This window comes from Callorhinus ursinus, unplaced genomic scaffold (genome assembly GCF_003265705.2).
Source record: "Callorhinus ursinus isolate GAN/ISIS: 27379988/994484 unplaced genomic scaffold, GSC_fseal_2.0 scaffold51, whole genome shotgun sequence".
NCBI lineage: Eukaryota > Metazoa > Chordata > Mammalia > Carnivora > Otariidae > Callorhinus > Callorhinus ursinus.
Window position 1 is genome coordinate 3,521,996 of NW_027397113.1, and position 20,405 is coordinate 3,542,400.

The window sequence follows — 20,405 nt, forward strand, 5'->3', positions numbered from 1 at the left end:
CACACACACACACACACACACACACACACACACACACACACACACACGAGTAATTAACCCTGAGGCCCAGGCAAGTTTCCTGAGCAGGGACCACATTTCAAAGGTCAGGGAAGCAGGCAGACAGGAAACGACAGGGGCAGGTTTGGGGGGTGGGGCAGGAAAGAAGAAATCAGTGGCAAAAGATACAAAGAAAATAAAGTTTCAGACACCTCGGAGCACAAAGAAGCTTAGAGGAAGCCCTTAAAGAGGATTTTCATCAAACAGGGAGATGGGCTAGGGGGGTCCCTGCTGTCCTCCTGCATGAGGGGGGCTGTACCTGGGCTCAGCTACTCCGCAAAGTCCTGGGAGACAAGCAAAGGCCCAGAACCTGGCACAGACCCAGCGAGGGCCTGCCAGAGTGACCCCTGAGTAGCAGTCGGGGTAGCCCAATGCCTCCAGGGGCCAGTCTATGGGTCCCAACCCTGGCCCCAGTGACATGGGCCCCTTCCAGGGGTGACTGTGTGGCCCTAATTCCCACCCAGTATCGGCTCACCCCCAACCCAGGACACGTTCCAGGGAATAAATGTCAGATGGTCAGCAAGCCTCACACCTTGCAAATCCCAGAAACCCCTTCGCAACGGAAGCCGGTTCCCCAGCACCCAGGCCCCAGCCCAACTTGCAGAGGGATGGGCAGAGGAAGGAACTGGCATCAGCTGCGGGCCTACTGCGCGCTCATCACCCTCTACCTTAACCCAACTCAATCTCAAAACACCACCCCCCCCCGCCCCTGGGCCTGATGGAGCAGCAATTTTATCTATTTCTCTCTCTTTTTTTTTTTTGAAGATGACAAATCCCTCCAGCAGCTGTCCGAGGCCACACAGCATCCAATGGGGGGGGGGCGAGGGGTGGAGCCCCCGATCTTAAGCTGGCTTTTTCCTCCACTACCTCCCACCATGCCACTCCTCACCCAAGTCTATTTGAGGGGACAAATCCCAAAAGCAACCAACAAGCAATCTCAAAGAATGTCAAACTTGACAAATCTCACCGAATCTCTTGACGGGAGTGGGTAGGAGCTTACTCTGACCTTGGACTCAGACACAAAGCTAGACTCCGTACAGTCAGCAGAGTGAGACTACTTCCCAGGGGTGACAAGTGTGAAGAAGCCACACCAAAGCAAGGGTGACAGGAAAGAACAGTGCTGGGGATGTCCCATGTCACTCTGGGCACAACCCAATTCACACACCAGTAACCACCCTTTTTCCCCAACCTGTAAAGTGAGCCTAGGGAGAGGGGGACATAGTCTAGCATGTAACTGCCATTTTAAAGGCTCTGAGAAGTCCTGCAGTGAGGAAACCTAGTTCATGTCCTATACCCAGGATTTCCCAAGCATATCTGATGAAAGAGCACCATGAAGTTTTGACCTAGGGGCCACATTCTGAAAAATACTGGCCTGAAGGTGAAGTAAAACAGGAAACACAAAAGCAAAACTGAACAGGACACATTAGCAGACACTGGGCAGAGGCAGATCCTGGAATGCCGGCCATCTCCAGCTCGGCACACTCACTTCCCACCCCCCAGCCACCTCCTCCGCTTTTCATGGACAGGAAGACTGGTGTCCAAGGCTGGGGGCTCTCTGGGGCCACATGGTCTTCCGACCGGGAGGATGTCAGTCCTAACAAGGAGACTTTCTCCATCTGGTTACTGGGAAATCATATGCAACAAACCACCCCAGATACAAATGACCCAACAAGCTCCAGGACACTGGTCCACACGGGCAAAAAAGCATCCTACCCACCAACACAGCACAGAACCGGAAATGACCCCAACTGACTGTGACCCCAAGGTCACGTCCTTGGACCCGGCCAGAGAAGCGCACGAGGAGGGGGCCCTAGAGCCGGTCCCAATGCCAGTGAGGGAGGACACAGCCCACACCAGGGCCGGTTACCAGAAAAAAATCGCCCTTTCCAAAACGGAGTCCGTTAACAGAGCCCATTGGTGGTGGATGTCAGGGTCTGGTTACAAACACCACAGAGATTTCCCTGCGAGGGAAGTGCTTCTCCCTAAAGCCATTTCCGCTACCAGCTATGTTTTCATTGGGTGAATATATCCATTTCGCTGCAGTGACCCAGCAGGTGCTGACAGGTGAGGGGGCCAGAAGCAAAGGCCCAAGCACCTGCGAGGGAAGGAAACGGGCGGCCAGGGCTCACCAACAGGCACCCCAGTGTCTCCCTCCCACTCCCTTGTGCTTTCTCGCACACACATGCACACACGCACTCTGCAAGGTCTAATTTAGCCCCCATGGAATGTTACCAACTCAGTGATACCTAGGACAAGTTTATAGGAAATACGACATTTGATGGATGTTTGCAAATGTGCGTTTTTCACTAATTAGAAGGTTTAGGGCAGAGCAGGGAAAAATATGTATTTCAGAGTCCCAGTTTGACTTGCCAGAAACCAGCCCGTTACTAACATTCTTATTTTCGACAAAATATAGCATTCTGATTACATACCATTTCGGTTCAACAGCTCCCCGCTCCCGGAAGTGGCCCAAGGCCATGGCAGAGACTGACTCGGGGGCCCTGGGGGGCTGACGCTGCCGGCCCATTCCAGCAAGGGGGAGGGGGGCAGTAGCTTCCACCCGGTGTCCTGGAGGCCCCATGGAAATAGGCACCAGGTGGCAGCTCAGGTTCGTACAGAAGGTGGGGCCACCCAGGAGAGCCCTCTGGCCTTGGTGTCCTCACCCCCCCAATAATGAAAGCCGCTCGTTTAAATGCACTGGGGGCTCTGCAGCCTATTTCCTTTATAGATGAAAGGAAACACTTTTATAATTCAAAAAGCAATTAAGGGGTAGGCAGTGGGGCCTCAGCCTGCCAATTTTAGTCCCTGCATGACCCCAAGCAAGTTTTGCAGGCTCTCCTAACCTTAGTCTGCTCATCTATATAACGGGCACCCAGTCCCCAGAGTGGCTGCAAGGATTAAATGAGTCACTAAACATCCCTTAGAACCTGCCTGATACACTATAAACGTGCAGTAACTATCAGCTATTTTTATTTATTAAGTCTAGATAGTTGTATCGTGGGTGTTCTAAGGCAGGATGCATTGACCAAAAAGTAAAGATTTCATGAAATGCACACCCCACAGAAAACATTCTAAATGGAGACCAGTATCAAAATCATCCTAAGAGCAAGCTTTTATGAGTCTCTTCAAAGTCCCTGGAAACCAACCAAGAAGGTTCTAAGGGTACTGCACGTGGATGCATGCATGTGTGTATTACGTGTGAGCACGGGCAGGTGTGTGGTTCACAGCTCCTAAGGAGCACACGTACCACCCGTCTCAAGTGAAAAAGGGGTCAGGCCAGTGAGCCAAGGAAGGCCTGAGGCCCTGCTGACTCTGGTGATGCCCACCCGGTTCTATCTGGCTCTCCGGCCAGCTCGGCATCTGCACTGTGTCCTGGATACCTGCCCTTTGGCCAGGGACCAGTGTTGGATGCAAGAAAGAAGGGGCCAGATCAGCTCCAGGGAGCACAGATAGTCCCACACCCCAGGGTGCACAAATGCAATGCACATACAAGAATTTCGTGCAAGACCACACAGCAAACTCAAGATTCAGGAACAAAGGTGCAGACCGCCCGGTGCCTCTAAGCCCCCACCCTGCAAGTTTCCACCACGGGCACGGGCACGCGGGCTGCCAAACCCGCAACAGTCAGCGGGGGTCTCTAACCGGGCTGGCACCGACGGGTCGTTTCCACTGAAGTGGGAGAAGGTGGGACCACTGCAGCCCTCCCCCCCCCCCAGGTCCACTGGCGAGGAAGACGGCGCTTTCCCCGTGTGGTCACAGAGATCCCATTGTTCTGCTCGGCAGAGAGGAAATGAGAACTGAGCTCAGAATGCATTTTGGAATTGGCAGAAAAGAACATCTGGGAAAGGAAACGCATTTCAGAAACAAACATACCTTTGTACCAGCTTTTATTTTCTTTAAGTGGTGCAAAAAAAAAAATAATAAAGGCGTGCCAAATTTACCATCACTCTGCAAAATCTCCTTTTTATGGGGCAAAACTGGGAGGCTCTGCTTTCAAATGATCTACTGTTCCTGAAAAAAGCAGTTTGCGGCCAGGAGCCAAACAAAAGACCTCAGGCTCGCGACACCGCTCTTCCAAGCAGAGAGAAGCGGACAGGTAGAAACCATCCTCACCGTGGTCTGCTTTAACCTCTTGCCTCTTGGTCCCCACTGAAGCCTCTCTGAACGCTAACATGCCTTCAAGAGCTGGATCTTCTCAGTCCTGAGTATCTTATGCAGGTCTGGGGGCTGCCTATAACACTCAGCACTGAAGACCAGCTCTGATTATCCCGGGAACAAGCTAAGCGTCGGGTCTGGAGGTTCATGAGAATGTGGAGAAGCCCAAAATTAGGGTTCAGGTTTCTTTAGGGTTTGGAATTAGGGTTTGGAGAAGCCCTAGGGGAGCTCTTTTGGTAGGCAGGCATGCAGACCAGGGAACTGAGGCACGACCCCTCGTGGGTAACCTGCCCAAAGTAACCCTCCACTACTCACCAACACAGGAGAGCAAAGAGTGCAGGTTCTTACCAAAGTACTTGAAATTCATTCATTCTGCCTAAGGGGGCAATTGAATGACCCCAAGATCTCTCTGCAGAAGGGTCAGAGAGACAAGGGAGCAATATTCAGCCCCCAAGACACTGCGGTCACCCTACCACACGCCAAGGAGGAAGCCCCGTCCCTCAGCCTCTGCCCCCTAGGGATGGTGGCCTCCCACCACCTGACCACATACCCGGGTCCTGTGTTCCAGGACAACCCCTCTGTCCCCAGGGAGAAGAAACGGAACAGAGAGGGGCACCTGCAGCCTGGTGCTCCACACTGCTCCTTCTCAGGCGAGACAGCAGGTCCCAGAAGACTGCTGCTTTGGAGGGGGAGCCAGGTCAGGTGGGTGGGTCAGCAGCCCCTCCTGCTCATCTCTGAGGCTCCTACCCCACCCACCACCCCCCCACTGTCATCCCAGCACAACCCTGTACAGGCTCCAGGTTCTCCTCAGATTCAACGTTCCCATGTGTAGGAAGGGGGTACGGACATGCCAGGCATTAGAACTACACAGCAACCCAGGAGTGTGAACCCACACTCCACAAGGGCCCCTGCATAGGGACCACTGGGCTCTAAGCGTGGAGCTACACATCTCCCTCATGACAGGGCCTAACATTCCTGTCACACACTGAGCAGTGAGTGCTGGGGTCTGGGGAGGGCGTGCCTGCCACTCAAATGGCTCACTCTCCAAACCTAGGTCAGCACTCTGAGGCTCTTCGGTGACCACGGAGATGTGGCCAGCCTCCCTGCCTCCAGGGCTGGTGTGAAGGTCAAAGCAGGGGAAGAATGGCCCACCAGGCAGGCAGAGAGGCCGCCATGCTCTCCCCAGGAGGCGAGACCAGACAAAGCCGAGGTCCAGGTGGCACAGGGGTGGCACGGGGTGGAGGGCCTCACCTAAAGTGCAGTCACCACTGACCGAGGGTCAGAGTGTTCTATTCCCGGCCCCGGCCCGGCCTGGACATGAGGACAGAGCCGCTGCCTGCCTGTGTTCATCCTCTCCCGGGGGCCTAGTTCTGGGCCGGGCACACAGGAGCACCTGCCAGAGGCTCAAATTACTCTCGGGCTAGAGGCAACAGGAAGTCAGGAAAGCCAGCCTAGACTGAGGAAGGGACGGGCAGGTCCCACCTGGGCTCGTGGCCAGAGGGCAGGTGCAGGGAAAGGGCGGGGAGCTCGGGGAGCTCAGGGCTGTGGGGTCTGCGCCCCTCCTGCGGGCTGTGGAAGAGATGGAGGTGGCAATGGGAGAGCCGGTCTGGCCCACGGGCTGGAAAGCAGCCTCTCTGGGCACAGGGCCCCGTCGGCCACCTGGGACAAAGGCCCTGACTGTCCACATCCCAGGGTGGGGAAGCTGGGTGGAGCAGGGAGCTCGCCTGGGGGGGGCAGACTCGGTGCCCGGGCTCCCTCCTCTGCCTCCAGCGGGAAACTAATGGGGCAGGAGGGCCAACAGACAGAAGAGGCCCAGAGACGATTGCTGGCCAGCCAGGCGGCCGGTCTGCCACGGAGGACGCCCTGCCCCAGCCGGGGGCTGTCAGAAGTCGGGCACAGGGAGAGAAGAAAGCGGGCTCCCTAACAACTTCCTCTGAGGAGGCGGAGGGGGAGGTAAGGGGTGTGCTGGTAACACCCCACAAATCGACCGGGCGAGGACTCCAGATGAAGGAACGAAGCCCAGAGCACGCCCTGGCCACACCTCTGACAGAGCAAAGGCCCGGGAGGCATCCCCGCCCCCCATGGACATGTGCACCTGCTCCCCCAGGCCCAGGGCTTCCAGAGCCCACCCCTGCCAGGCTTCACCTAGGCAAGGAAGCAAATTCAGTGCAGAGAGATCAGGCTCAATGCGGCCATTAACGCAACTCAGCACTCCAGCTTCTGATGAGTCTGAGCTAAGATGGTTTCAGCCAAGTCACCGCTTAGCTGGAGTTGAACCTGACTCCAGAATCCCCTGAGGGCCCTCTCCCCGGAGAATAACAATTATGATTGTAATAATAACCCTAATAGCTAATAATTATTGAGCACTCACGGGGAACCAGGCCCGTGCTAAGCACTTTGTAGCCTCGTTGCATCCTCGGGCAACGATTATCCCCTGACACGTGAGGAAACTGAGGCCCAGAGGAGTTACCTCTCTTGCCCAAGGCCGCAGAGCTGAGAGCGGAGCCAGGAACGTGGGCGGGGCCGGAACAGGTGGAGGAGGCCTCTGGGCTCCGTGCTCAGATCCCTCTAGCAGCCCCCTCAGCTGTTCACAGTGAACCTGGGGGCGTCAGCAGGGAAGGAGGCTGGGGTGCAGCATGCCTCAGTCCAGGGGTACCCGAGACAGTGACCCTGCTGGGGGGGCCAGCACCGGAGTGGGGGCAGCTGCGGGATGCAAACACATACCATGTCTAGTGGGCTACAGTGGGGTGACCTTCCCGAGAAATCACTGGTGACCCGGCTGACCTTTGGTACTACAGGCGGGTGAGAAGAAACGGGGCCCACCTGTCTTCTTCACACCCACAAAGAGCGGAAGGGGGACACTTTAACCAAATGTGTCCCCTGTCACTTTTGATAGCGAGGACCTCACTGACCGTGGATGGGAGCGCGTTCCTAACTGCATCCCCTCCTGCTTCTGCTGACACAGCTACTGACGTTCAGGAAAACCCCAAACCTCCCCTGTGCCCAGATCCCAGCCCTCCGGGAGAGACCGCACACCCTTATCGTGGTGAGAGATCAGTGATGACGTGCCTAGAGACCCTGGGAACTCTGTCTCGCAGGCTCACGGTCAGGCAGGACCCCAACAGGATCCCTGGGCCTGCGTGATGGCGTCCCACCTCCGGTCACATTCCATCCAGGTGGGGGTGGGGCCCCGGGAAGGCCTTGCTCTGTAGAGAGGTCTCAAGAACTGGGCCACACAGGGATGCAGGAGTCTGGCTGGAGGAATGCTTTGGGGTGTTGGGGCACGGGGAGGGTTTCTGAACAGGTCTTTCTGGATCCTCCCAGATGGAGCAGAGCAAGGGGGCTGCCGGGGCCCAGTGCCCACCTCGTGGCCACACCTGCCTGGATCCTGGAATAATTCTACTTCACCCTCCAAATCGGTTACTTCCAGCCCAGGTCCATGGCCCAAGGGGCCACGGAGGCGCTGAATGAAGACCCCCTCTCCCCCGTGAAGGCAAAGGGAACCCCCAGGCTGCTTCGGGCACCCGTGCTGCTGGCGGGCCTTACAGAGCTCGAGCCATCTGCACTGGGCCACCTGCAGGCCGAAGAGATATGCAGAAAAGGTTAATACTTAACAAAGGCCCTTTCCTTGAAAGGGTACAATCTTCCCAAACAAAGGGAAAATGTTTTAGAGACTAGAAACGGCAGCCCAGGGCGCCTGGGTGGCTCAGGCGTTAAGCGTCTGCCTTCGGCTCAGGTCATGATCCCAGAGTCCGGGGATCGAGTCCCGCATCGGGCTCCCTGCTCCGCGGGGAAGCCTGCCTCCCCCTCTCCCACTCCCCCTGCTTGTGTTCCCTCTCTCGCTGTGTCTCTGTCAAATAAATAAATAAATAAAATCTTTAAAAAAAAAAAAAAGAAAGAAATGGTAGCCCGACAAGTGAAAACTGCTCTTTCGTCTTGAGCGATCGCCAGCACGCTCCACGGCTGGCGGCTCAAGCCTCTCCAGGAAGAAGGTGAGGATGACATGGAAATGAGGAGAGCCTCAGTGGAACATTCCACTCCCTCTGCTGAGGTCACCCGGGGGTAAGACGGACAGAGACGTCCCCGGGCTGCAGATGGCCCACACCACGTCCTCCCCAGGGACGCGGCACTCTGTACGCAGCCCAGCAGGTCGGGGTGGGGGGGCGGCAAACGGGGACATGCTTCGGGGCTGTCCTGCTCCACCCACGCAAGGCCAGGTGCTCACCTGCTCTGCAGGGAGAGGCAAAGCTGGGGCCACAGCTGGCACCGAGATGACCGGGCCCACACTCCTCTCAGGCGGGCGGTGCCCACACAAGGCCCCTGTGCCGGGGCTGCTCCCGGGCCGGGCTGGGGATCCAGCCTCGCGGCCCTTGTGAGGCAATACTGCGCTGGCCCGTGGGGAAGGAGAACTCTGCGCAAACACGGGTGTCACGGTGACAGCCAGCACCAACCACCCCCCGTGGCAGGTAGGTGTTTCATGGACCCGGGACTCCATGGTGAAGTGTGTCCAGGATGCACTGGGTTTCTTGAAGTAAAACAGCTTTATCTGTAGCAGGCCCTCTCAGAGTCCATACCTCAGGAATACGGGTTTCTATTGCCGGAGTGGTTCCCACACTTGGCCCCACAAGCCTTCTGTTATGTAGGACAGGTGTTCTATAATCCGGGAACACAGCGCTGGACACCAGGATGGGGGTGGGAGCTTACCGTGCTGTAGATCTAGGGGCCAGAGGGGGTAAGGATGGGTAAGATTTGCTCCCTGGACAGATGGGGCCTTGGGAATCCTCAAGACAGCGACAGAGCATCTACGGGATGCCAGACAGCAGGTGGAAGCACAAGCATGAAGGCAGCCTCTGTCCCCAAGACCCTCTCTGGCTGGGAGGGCCATGGAAGGTTCTGGACTACGGGGAGACAGATCTGTCTGGATAAGCGCTCACCCCAGGGAGCACAGGGGTGGGCTGAAGCCAGCCCAGGGGCCGCACGGAATACCAGGCCAAAAAGTTCCAACTTTAGATGTTGGGAAACTGGTGTCATTTTCTGAGAAGGGGAAGGACATGATTAAACTAGTTTTGGAAAACCTAATCTGGCCAGAGTGACAGGTAAAAACGGGCAGGGAGAGGTTCTGGGAGACCTGCTGGAAGCTGGTGTAGTCTCCCACTCCAAGGGTGAGTGCTGTGGGGGGCCGACAGGTGAGGCCTCAGAGCCGGAGAAGTGGGGTGGAGGGGGGAAGGAAAGGAGGCGCATCCGGGCTTTCCAATGTGCAGGAGGGAATGGAGACCCGGCCTGCAGAGCAGAGGAAGAACGGCTGTTGGGGTCGGCCCCGCACTCCAGCCTCAGTGGGAGGAATCCTGGGCGGAGGGGGAAGTGGGTGGGTGCCAAGGCGGTGCACACTCCCATCAGTCTCTTTTTGGAACCGAGTCTGTTCTGGAGAAAGTTCAGAGAAATGTCCTTCCCCCAAAAAAGCAACTGGAGAACACATCTCGCTCTGAAACACATCTTGCAGTGTGGGCATCACTTCAGCTCCCACAGGGCCAACTCCAGGGTGGTAGCTGCCGCAAGTGGACAGTCTGGAAGGCACCCAGGCACCTGGCTGACATGTTCTGGCCAGGGCCACGCGCTCGGGCGGCTTTTAATGCCGGATTGAGCAATTCCCTAAGACTTCTGCTAGGCAGGTACCGCCTCCCCATTGGGCTAATAAAGGGGTGCGAGCCAGGGAAGAAATTAAAGTTACTCACATTTTATTCTGGAATGAACTAGGGGAGGGGAGCAGTAATTTACGCAGTAATTATATTTGCCTTCAGGCTAACACTGGAATTAGTTGCAATAGAGCTCGGCTCCCGAGCAGACACTGGTGTGAGCCCGAGAACAGGAGCGCGGCGGGCAATCCAGCACAAATGTCACCTCTGAAGCACTCCATATGCAAGAGGAAGCAAAAATACGAAGACCAGCTCCTTCACAGCGGAAGATGAATTTACTTCCACAGCCAGAGGCCAGCTTGCTTGTCGGAGACCGCTTCTAAAGTCCAGCCCTCTGACACCTGTTGAATGTGGCCATTTACTGTCTCTGGATCAAGAGATCAAAGGATGGAACCTGATAGGCTGACTCTGAAGTTTATCACAAAAGAATAAAGGTACAATGGGGCGCCTGGGTGGCTCAGTCATTAAGCGTCCGCCTGCGGCTCAGGTCATGATCCCAGGGTCCTGGGATCGAGCCCCACATCGGGCTCCCCGCTCCATGGGAAGCCTGCTTCTCCCTCTCCCACTCCCCCTGCTTGTGTTCCCTCTCTCGCTGTGTCTCTCTCTGTCAAATAAATAAATAAAATCTTAAAAAAAAACAATAAAGGTACAAGAATAGCAGACACAATTTTTTTGAAGACAACCATGAAGTGGCACACTCAGTTTCTAAATACGCTATGATGCTACAGAGGTTAAAACAGCATCCTGGTACAGAAAGATGGAGCAGAGCAGAAGGTGCCAGGATATGCAGCCACGCCATCTGTGAACACCGCACACAAAACAGTGAGTGGTATTTCAGATAAATGCGAATAGAATGGGCTGTTCCGTCGTGGTGTTGGGAAAATTCCCTATCCACTTACAGTGGGGGGGGGGGGGCCACATCAGGGACAGTTCAGATCCCTACCTCATACCGCATACCTCCCCAAAATCAGATAAAATAATGTCCAAATATAGAACACAAAACAATAACAGCCCTGGAAGAAGATAAAGGAAGAGGTGTTTACAATCTGAAGGGAGAGAAATGAAGCACAAAACCCAGAAACCATAAGGGAATAGACATAGTTTTGATTACACGAAATTTTTTACTGCCTTTATGATAATAAACCACCAGAAATAAGGGTGAAAGACTAACAACAGGTTAGAAAAAAATGTGGAACACATTTAACAGTTATGGTCCGTGCCAAATAAACAGCTCCTACAAATCAATAAGGAAAAGATAAACAACTCGACAGAAAAATGGGCTCAGGACAGGAGTAGGCAATTTACAGAAAAATACATACAAATGGCCAAATGGCCAAGAAGCCAGTCATGAGGGATGTGCAAATCAAAAGGTGTTATAATTTTTGGGGGCGCCTGGGTGGCTCAGTTGGTTAAGCGACTGCCTTCAGCTCAGGTCATGATCCTGGAGTCCCGGGATCGAGTCCCGCATCGGGCTCCCTGCTCAGCAGGGAGTCTGCTTCTTCCTCTGACCCTATCCCCTCTCATGTGCTCGCTCTCTCTCTCTCTCAAATAAATAAATAAAATCTTTAAAAAAAAAAAAAGGTGTTATAATTTTTAAACAAACCGATTTAAGAAAAGCGGAATCTGGTCACTGCCAGCACTGGCGAGGGCACAGGAAAGCACACACTTTCACAGATGCCTGGTAGGGTATAAACCAGTGCGGCCTCTTTGGTGGAATTTGTCAGTATCTTTACAAACTTACAAGTGGATATTCTCTTGGGCAAGGAGACCTGCGTGAACAAGGTGGTCACTGCAGCATGCCTCATAATAACAAGAAAGCCTGGAAAAACGTGCATGCTCCTCCAATGGATAAAAGCTATGAAGAATGGTAGATCCGTACTATGAAATACTGCTTAGCTTTTAAAAAGAATGAAGATCTGAAAAGTAAAGATACAGAAAATGTTTAAGACAGCAAGGAAAAAAGGCTACAGAATCGGGTAGAGAGTGATTGGGTTTTTGTAAAAAATATGAACACCGGTTCAAAACAATGTAATACATTTGTTACAGTCTGTGTTAGAGGTCTGGTCATCTCTGAGGAGAGAAATAAAACAGACAATAAACAAAGATGCTCATCCTCACAGAAACAAGAACCATGGTAAATATTTAAGCAGTGCATATGTATTCCTGTACGTCTTACATTTACATATTTATACATATTTGTAAAAGAAAATGGCCAACAAGTACATGCAAAGATGCTCGATGTCATCAGCTGCCAGGAAAATGCAGATCAAAACTACAACACAGTACCAGCCTCATACCTACTAGGACGGCTAGAACCATCCAGCACCAAAAAAAAAAAAAAAAAAACAAAGCAAACCAAACAAGTGTTGAGCAGGATGTGGAGAAACTGGAACTCCCAGGCTGCTGCCAGCCACTTAAGCAGTGCAGCCGCTGAACAACAGTTTGATGGATCATCAAAAAAAATCAAACACAGACTTACCATATGGTCCAGTGGTTCCACTCCCAGGCACGTCCCCTAAAGTGAAAGCAGGGCCTCAGAGAGATGCTCGCACACCCATGTTCTCAGCAGCAGCCAGAGGGGTAAAGAGCCCCGGGGTCCATCGACAGGTGCGCGGACAAACAAAACGTGCACTATCCATACAGTGAGCTATGATTCAGCCGTAAGAGGGAAGGGAGTTCTGCCACACGCTACAACTCAGATGAACCCGAAAACATTACGCTAAATGAAATAAGCCAGCCACCAGAGGACAAACACTGCATGATTCCACAAAGAGGCAGATTTGCAGCCACAGGAAAGTAGGAGAGAGGTCAGCCAGGGCTGCAGAGAGCAATGAATGGGGTGTGACCACTCTATAGACCCAGTTTCTGTTTCAGGCAATAAAAAAAAAAAAAAAAATTGTGGAAATAGGGACACCTGGGCGGCTCAGTCGTTAAGCGTCTGCCTTCGGCTCAGGACATGATCCCGGGGTCCTGGGATCGAGCCCCATGTCGGGCTCCTTGCTCCGCGGGAAGCCTGCTTCTCGCTCTGCCTCTCCCTCTGCCTGCCACTCCCCCTGCTTGTGCTCTCTCTCATTCTCTCTCTCTCTCAAATAAATTAATTAAATCTTAAAAAAAAAAAAAAAAGAAGGAAACTGAGGTTCGTGGAAGGGAAGTGCACCCCGGACCCCACAGGGAGGCACTCGGGAGCCCAGTGTGTGTGCACCACTCGCTGGCTCCTTCCAGGGAGAAGAGCCTTACCATATTCTCAGAGGGGTTCCTGAGACCCCAAAAAGGCTAAAAACTACTCTCCTCCCCAAGTGAATCTTTGCTTCCCTTTAAGTACTAGAAAATTGCAATGAGGCAAACTGAAAGCACTAAATTAAATACCAACCAATAATGCAAATAAAATACCCAGAAAGTACAGTAGGCCCCACCCCTGCAAAAGGGCTCACACGTGACATCACCATGATAACCGCCCAGGGGGGTCCATGGCAAGAGACACCCCGAGCAAGAAGGATACAGTGGACATGTGACTCTGGGCATGGGCTGCATCTGGACCCGAGGTTCTGGGGCCACGCTGCCACTGTGAGGGAGCACTCCCCTGGCAAGTGAGCTGTGGGCAGGGCCCGTGGCGGGTTAACTGTCCCCAGCCAGGTGGGCAAAGGCTGGCCTAGGAGGCGTGCGGGAGTCAGGGCTGCTCAGGGCTTAGGAGCGGCGGAACGGTCGTGCACAAGGGCACCACGGGGCTTTGGGGAGCGGGACACCCTTCCTTACCAGGGAAGCGTCAGCAGCCAGGTCTGCTCCTGGTTGGAGCTCTAGACAGGTTCAGGGCTACCAGGGACAAGCCAGCGCCAAACCCAGACCCCCGACAGGTCTCAGCACTCCTGGCCCCCCACTGGGGGGGGGGCCTCTCAACCTTGCCTCTGATCGTGCCGTCTAGCACACTGACAAGGCAACCTGGACACCTGGAGCAGGACCTCTTGGTGTCCTTCCCACTGAGGCCTGTCTTGAGGGAAGAGCCTCCTGGTCCCTCCTCACGGACACTGGCTCACTGAACCCCACAAGCCAGACGTCACATCCCACTTTTGCAGACGAGGAACCTGAGGCCACGAGCTAGCAAACCACTCGCCAGAGAAAGCAGAGACCAGGACGGAGTAGCAGGCAGGACCCTGGGGTCGGCTCTTGGCCAGACCTGCAGCCGCCTCAACAGGTCAGCCCTGGGACCCACGCTGTCCCCAGGACAGCCCCCCCAGGGGGCCTGCCTCGCGGCAGACATAGCACTGCTCTCCGGACAAGTATGCCAGCAAGCCCGGGACGCAGCCCCTCACCCCCAGCAGAGCCTCCCCGTGCTGAGCACATGATAAGTGACTGTCCGAGAAACCGCACAAGCCACAAATGTCCAGTGTCTCCCAGGGCTTTGGCAGTACTGAACACGGCACGCAGCCCACCTCCCAGCAGACCTCCTCCCGGAGGCCAGCACCAGCCCTCTGCTTGTCCCCAGCCTCGGCCACCAGCTCTCACGTCTCTGAACCGAGACGCAGATCTAAGGACAAATCTGCTCGCGCCCAGCCCAGCTTCAAACGGCGTCCACCGTTCCAAACCCCACTCGGACGGCACGGCCTGCAGCTCGTGCCTGCAGAGAAGGCCCCAACCAAGGTCGGTCCATTGACGGGTGAGTGGATAAGCCAAATGCACTCTGACCCTACGATGGATATTGCTCAGCATCGAAAAGGAAAGGGGCAGGGACACACGCTACAGCGTGGACGAACCTAGAAAACACTGAGGTTCAGTGACAGAAGCCGCCAGACACAGACGGCCTACGTATCATATGACGCCGTGTATAGAAACATCCAGAACAGGCAACCCCACTGAGACCGAAAGTGGGCTGATGGCAGGGGAATGGGAAGCTCTTGTTTAATGGGTGTGGGGTGTTATTTTGGGGAGACAGAAATGTTTGTAACTAGATTGAGGTGGCAGTGGCACAGCATAGTGAATGTACTAAATGCCAATGACCTGTATCCTTTCGAAAGGTTCATTTTATATTACGTGATTTTCACCTCGATTAAAAAAAAAAAAAATCAATTCAACACCTTTCACCTAGGACAGGCCTGACAACTCCAGCCTGCATTTCCTATTTCCTACTCCTGACTAAATTCTTCCAGAAGCTTCCATCGCCTTCTGGAGCACATCTAGACTCTGCATGGTGATCTGGCCTCTTTCACTGGAGGAGACCACCTGATGGTTGAAGACAGGACTCTGGGACCGTGAGGGAGAGACCCTGGGGCCCACCTCTCCCACAGCCGCCCAAACGGCTTCTGTCCGCCTATCTTCCCGTCGACACAGAACATCCTGACAACCTCATCTGCCATTCTGTCCCCACACGTCACACGGCACCAGGGGCCAAAGAGTAATAGCAGCAATGGTAAGACCTGACAGGGTGCCAGGCAGGTGTTAACTCACTGAGTGATAGGAAGTATTATTATCCCGTTTTACAGAAGAGAAAAGTGAGGCCCACGAGGTGGGCTTGGATGCTCAAGCTCCTCCACGCACCAAGGCTGACGTTAGCCCCTGGTACTCGGGCTCTGTCCTGCTGCTAATCACCTCAAGAGCCCCCACCAATGATGCAGCAATAAATGAGTCAGGACAGTGGACTAGATAGCCAAGGTCGCATGCAGAAGAAAAATCCAGAGCTTTTGGACCTCTAGGCCAGAAAGATCAAAGACCCTACTACACAAGAGGCACTGTATTTCGGTTACCCCTGGTCCCACACCCAGGCCGGGGATGGTGCGAAGGGTTTCACGCATAACACTTCATGCCCCCGAACGGCCCGGGGTAGGGGGGGATCAGGGGAAGACACCGGATGCAAAAAAGCTAAGTAAGTCACCCAAAGTTGAACAGCTCCTGAGCATGGAAACCCAGGCTGGTCTGACCCCAGAGCCCCCATTCTCAGCCCAAGTTGCAGGGCAAGCAGCCATGCTGAGTCCTCCTCACCTGACTGCACCACCACCACCCGCCCCCCCCCACAGCAGTGTGCAAATTCTGCTAAATGCCTGAGTGGTGATACAGTGCCGCTGAAATTAAATGGGTTCCAAATGCGACAGGATCTCCACAGCAAATGTGGGATCGTACGGGTTGTCGGGGTAAATTCTTGGATTTGAACAGGGAGGGCTAAAAGCACGTGGGCCCTGCTTTGAAAACCGGGGGTGGGGAGGGGGGAGGGGGGAGACCTCTCTCAGTGGACTCCACACAGCATTTAGTTATTAACTCCGCACCCACCTGCTGGGCCCTTCCAGTGGGCCAGGCAGTAGGCATCCGCAGGAACCACCCTTGCTGGGGGGAGGGGGGCAGAGGGGTGAAGGGAGGGTCCTGGACAGGTGGTCCTGTAGCAAGTGCTGTGGGGCCAGAGGGGAGAGGCCTGGGCCTGTGGAGCTGGGGAAGGCCATTCCCAGCACAGGGACCACTAAAACAAAGGCATTTCCGTGGGCTCACAGCTTCAAATTGCAACAGGAAGCAATCAGAAAAAATAATTAGCTACCAACTTACTGGCTCCACTCCGGACCAATGCATAAATCTAACATAGAAATCAGGGGCAGAACATATCAAGAACAGTCAAAGCAGTTGTGCAGAAGGAGTTCGCCTCCTCCTTCCATTTTAGGACTGGATTGCCACATTAGCCGGTGCTGTTGACATGCTTCCTAATGTTAAAATAATCAACTCTATTTTTGCCTCCTACACGACTGAACTCCACAGATGTGATTCCTTCTCCTTAGGGGCTCGAACCACAAAACGACAGGCATTCGACTCCAGCAACGTCACCCCGAAAGGTACAGGAAATCCAAAACAGCAACCAAGTGAAAAGCAACATAGCCCGCTGAGAAACTCCACCTTTAAAACAAACATCTTCCCCCAAAAAAACAAAAAAAACCTTTTGCCTCCGTGATCCAGGCATTTCCGGAAAGAAAAGCAGCGCGTTGGCCTGAACTGCCCAGATACTGTCATTGTTTTGTCGTCACCTTGTTTTGCTGCTATTAGACATAGCCGAGAAATGTAAACACGCTCCCGAGGGAGATAAATTTGGGGTGAACCCGCCAACATTTGGAGGCTTGGGCTGGGAGGCAAAGGGACCTGGGGAAACTATCTGCTCTACGCCCCCCAAACCTCAAGGAAGGGGCCGCAGCGCCGGGAACGAGACCACAGCGCCTGGCCAGGACACCTCCCTGCAATGTCCCACACTGGAAATATTCAGGGAGACAGCTGTTCGCCTTAAAGAGGCCCAGACAAAGGGACCTGAGCTACCCACCACCACCACCACCAGCAGCCCCCAAAAATCTGCTACCAGCAGCAGAACGGCGTCCCGGGGAGCCCAGGGCTCTGTGGCCCTGTCCAGTTTGGCCAGCCACACTCCAGAAAAACAAAACACTCACATCCGAAGAGAATGATTTAGGTAGCAAGAGATCTGCTTCAAAACCACATGGCAATCTCCAAATTAAAAGAACATGTGTAGCGTTTCACAACGCGCTTAGGTTTCCTGAGTCCTCCCGACCTCAACTCCACCCCTTGGGACACACCAAAAGTTGGAGAGAAAGGTCCCCAGCCCTCGATCTCCCAAAGGCTGTGCACGAGTGAGGGCACCAGCGCGCCTCCCGACCACGCCGTGCTCTGCGACCACGTCACCCCGCGCGGCGGCCCCACGAGGCCACCCCTGGCGTGGACACCGGCCCGGGGCCACTGCGGGGGGGTGGGGGTGGGGGCCCGGCGACCAGACGGGTCCTCCGGACACCTGGCAGGTGTCGGTCCGCTTGGAAACCGACAGCCTCGCAGATGAAAGGGGGCAGCGCAACAGGCCAGGCCGCCCGGCGCCCGATCTGAGAACTTTCTCTGCAACTTAAATCAGTTCTCGGGGCTTGCCGCGCGGCCATCGGAAACGGGCTCGCCGAAGAGTCCCCGACGCAGGGCGGCGAGGCCTGTCTCTGGGCCGAAAGTCCCCGCTCTGCGCCGGCCCGCCGCCCGGGGTCCACACGGTCCCGGCGCGGCCTCGCCCGGCCGGCTACACGCGGCCGCACTTCGGAGCGCGCCCCGGGCCGCGGGCAGGTGAGGACCCGCCCGCGCCGCACCTGGCGGGGTCGGCGCCGCCTGCGCGCCCTCCTCGCCGGCCCGGGACGCGGGACGGGGCCCGGCCTTCCCGGGAGGGGCCCGGGCGGGCGAGACAAAGGGCCCGCGCGCGGCCCCCGGGCGGCGGGGGGCGGCGGGCACCCGCGGCGCGCGCCCCAACTCGCCCCCAACTTGCAAAGTCGCTTCCGCGCGCCGCGCACTTGGCCGCGGGGCCATTGTCCCCGCGGCCCGCGCCCACCTACCCGCGGCGGGGGCCAGGCTGCAGCAGAGCGCGAGCAGCAGCAGCCGCGGCGGCGCCGCCTCCATGTTGTCCGGGGCCGGGCGGGCCCGCGCGCGCTCACTCGGGCTCCATGGCGCGGCGGCGGCGGCAGCTCCTCGCGCGGCTCCCGGCGCCTGCCGCCTCCCCCCCTCGGGCGCTGCGGACCAGGACGGCGGGGGAGGAGGGAGGAGGCGCGGGAGCGGAAGCCGCGCCGCGTCTCCGCCCCCCGCGCCGCCGCGCCCTCCCGCGGGCGCCCCCCGGAGCCGGCCCGCGGCCCTCCCCGCGCCCCCGCCTCCCCGGGGGCTCCCCGGGGGCGCGCGGGGGCGGCGCGGGCTTGACAGTCCGGGGGGGGGGGGGGGGGGGGGGGGGCGGCCCTCCGGGGCCGATCGAGTCCCGGAAGCAGGTGTGTCACCTGTAGAGCCGCAAGGCCCCTGCCGTTACCGACGGGGAAACTGAGGCACAGGGGGCGGGGCGTGGGAAGAGCAGACCGCGGGGCAGTTATGGCGTCGGAAGCTCGGAGCCAGGTCTGTGCGCTTTCCCGAGACCGCAGCCACCCTGGCAGGGTCCGGTCGCGCGGGGCAGCCCCAAGACACCTGTTCTCACCGGCGAGGGCGCCCGGGAGGGCAGAGGAGGGCGACGGCGAGGCGGTCCAGGCAGGGACAGAAGCGGATGATGGGCAGAGGCGGGAGCTGCAGTAGCTGAGAGTGGGGGTGAGCTTGAGGTTATTTTTTTACACTAAATATATGCCCTCTATATTACAGTGCACGAGCACTGAGCAGCAGACGCGCTCTTCTTCCAAATATGCTTCTAGGCCCTCTGAGGCAGAAAGCTGCTCCAGGATGGCAGCCCTCACCTTTGGTTCGTAGAGCCAGCATGCACCCGAGCTCCCCCATCCTTCCAGCTCTGCCCATCTGAGCAGGCAGCTCAGCTCTGAAGCCTCAGGCCACAGGAGGGCCTGGGAGGGGGCAAAGCACCGGCTCTGGAACTGGTGGGCCCAAGTTCAAACTCTGGCTCTGCTGCTTCCTAGAACCAGGTGTGCCCTTGGGCAGGTCTAAATATAACCTCTCCGGTAGTCTTTCCTCCCTTATAAAATAGGTATAGCAATGCCTACCTCACAGGTGCTGAGAGAGCTATAGTTCACATGTGCAACCACATACTGGAGGATATGCACATTCCTCATGTGTTTGGGACAGCTTTACAAAGCTAATGGTCAGGCAGAAGTCTCTGTCCTCCTGGGGCTTATGTTCTAGAGAGGGAGACAAATAAAATAAGATAAAATAAAATAAAATAATAAAATAAAACAAGAGACAGAAACATTTAAAACAGAAAACCAAAAACACCACTAACAGACTACAAGGGTTGCCATGAAAAGTGGATGGTGTTGGGCTGCAAAGTCTTGGGACATTGTGACTTAGGGAGTGGGGATATTCGAGCCACAACTCAGAAACAGGTGCGCTGTGGGAAGAGCAGTTCAGGTGGAGACAGCATCAAAGGGTGAAGGCCCTGGGCAGGGGCCTGCCTGGATGCTGGACTCGTGGGAGGAAGCCCAAAGGCTGCAGAAGCTGCAGGTCGGGTGGAAGGGGGCAGTGCTGAATTAGGAGAAGCTAGCCAGGGCCAGTGCATACCGGACCTGGAAAAGGTGTCAAGAATTTATCACAAGAGCAACGGGAAGCCATTACAGGGGTTTAAGTAGCAAAAACCCTGGCTGTTCCTCAGGCAGGCCCCATGCACGGCTCCAGTAGCCCGTCCTGCTGCCTCTCCTGGGGCCGGGTGCAGTTCTTGTAGCCCCCCCACTACCAACACCTCCCACACCCTAACGAGTCTCCCACTTCCTGCCATGACCCTCATCAGCCTCCTCTCCCAGCATCCAGAGTGAGCCTGTTGAAACAAGACAGATCACATTCTCTCATCTGCTCAAGAATCTGCTGACTCCCAAATCAGAAGAGAAGCCAAAGGCCTTATGGCACCTAAGGGCCTGATCCGGCCACATATGTCCCTTTATCTCTCCGATTCCTAATGCACTGTCCTTCCTCTTCCTCACCCTGCTCCAGCCACAGAGGTCTCCTTGCTGGTCCTCAAACACACCAGGCACACTCCTGCCTCAGGGCCTTTGCACTAGCTCTTCTCTCTGCTGGTACTCTTTTACCGCA

At 55.9% G+C, this 20,405-nt stretch overlaps 1 protein-coding gene across 4 annotated transcripts in view; it reads right to left on the minus strand.

Moving 5' to 3' along the window:
* The window catches only part of LRP5 (LDL receptor related protein 5), a 99,574-nt gene extending 81,165 nt beyond the window's left edge, over positions 1 to 18,409 (minus strand). For 2 of the 4 annotated variants that reach the window (XM_073883355.1, XM_025878406.2), the window contains exon 1: positions 18,239 to 18,408. In XM_073883355.1, coding sequence (XP_073739456.1) covers positions 18,239 to 18,302 — 64 coding nt within the window. In that variant the 5' untranslated portion in view covers positions 18,303 to 18,408. Of the gene's footprint in view, positions 1 to 18,238 lie in introns of all 4 variants that reach the window. The other 2 variants (XM_073883356.1, XM_073883357.1) reach the window with 1 other exon arrangement.
* Between the last annotated feature and the right edge of the window lie 1,996 nt (positions 18,410 to 20,405).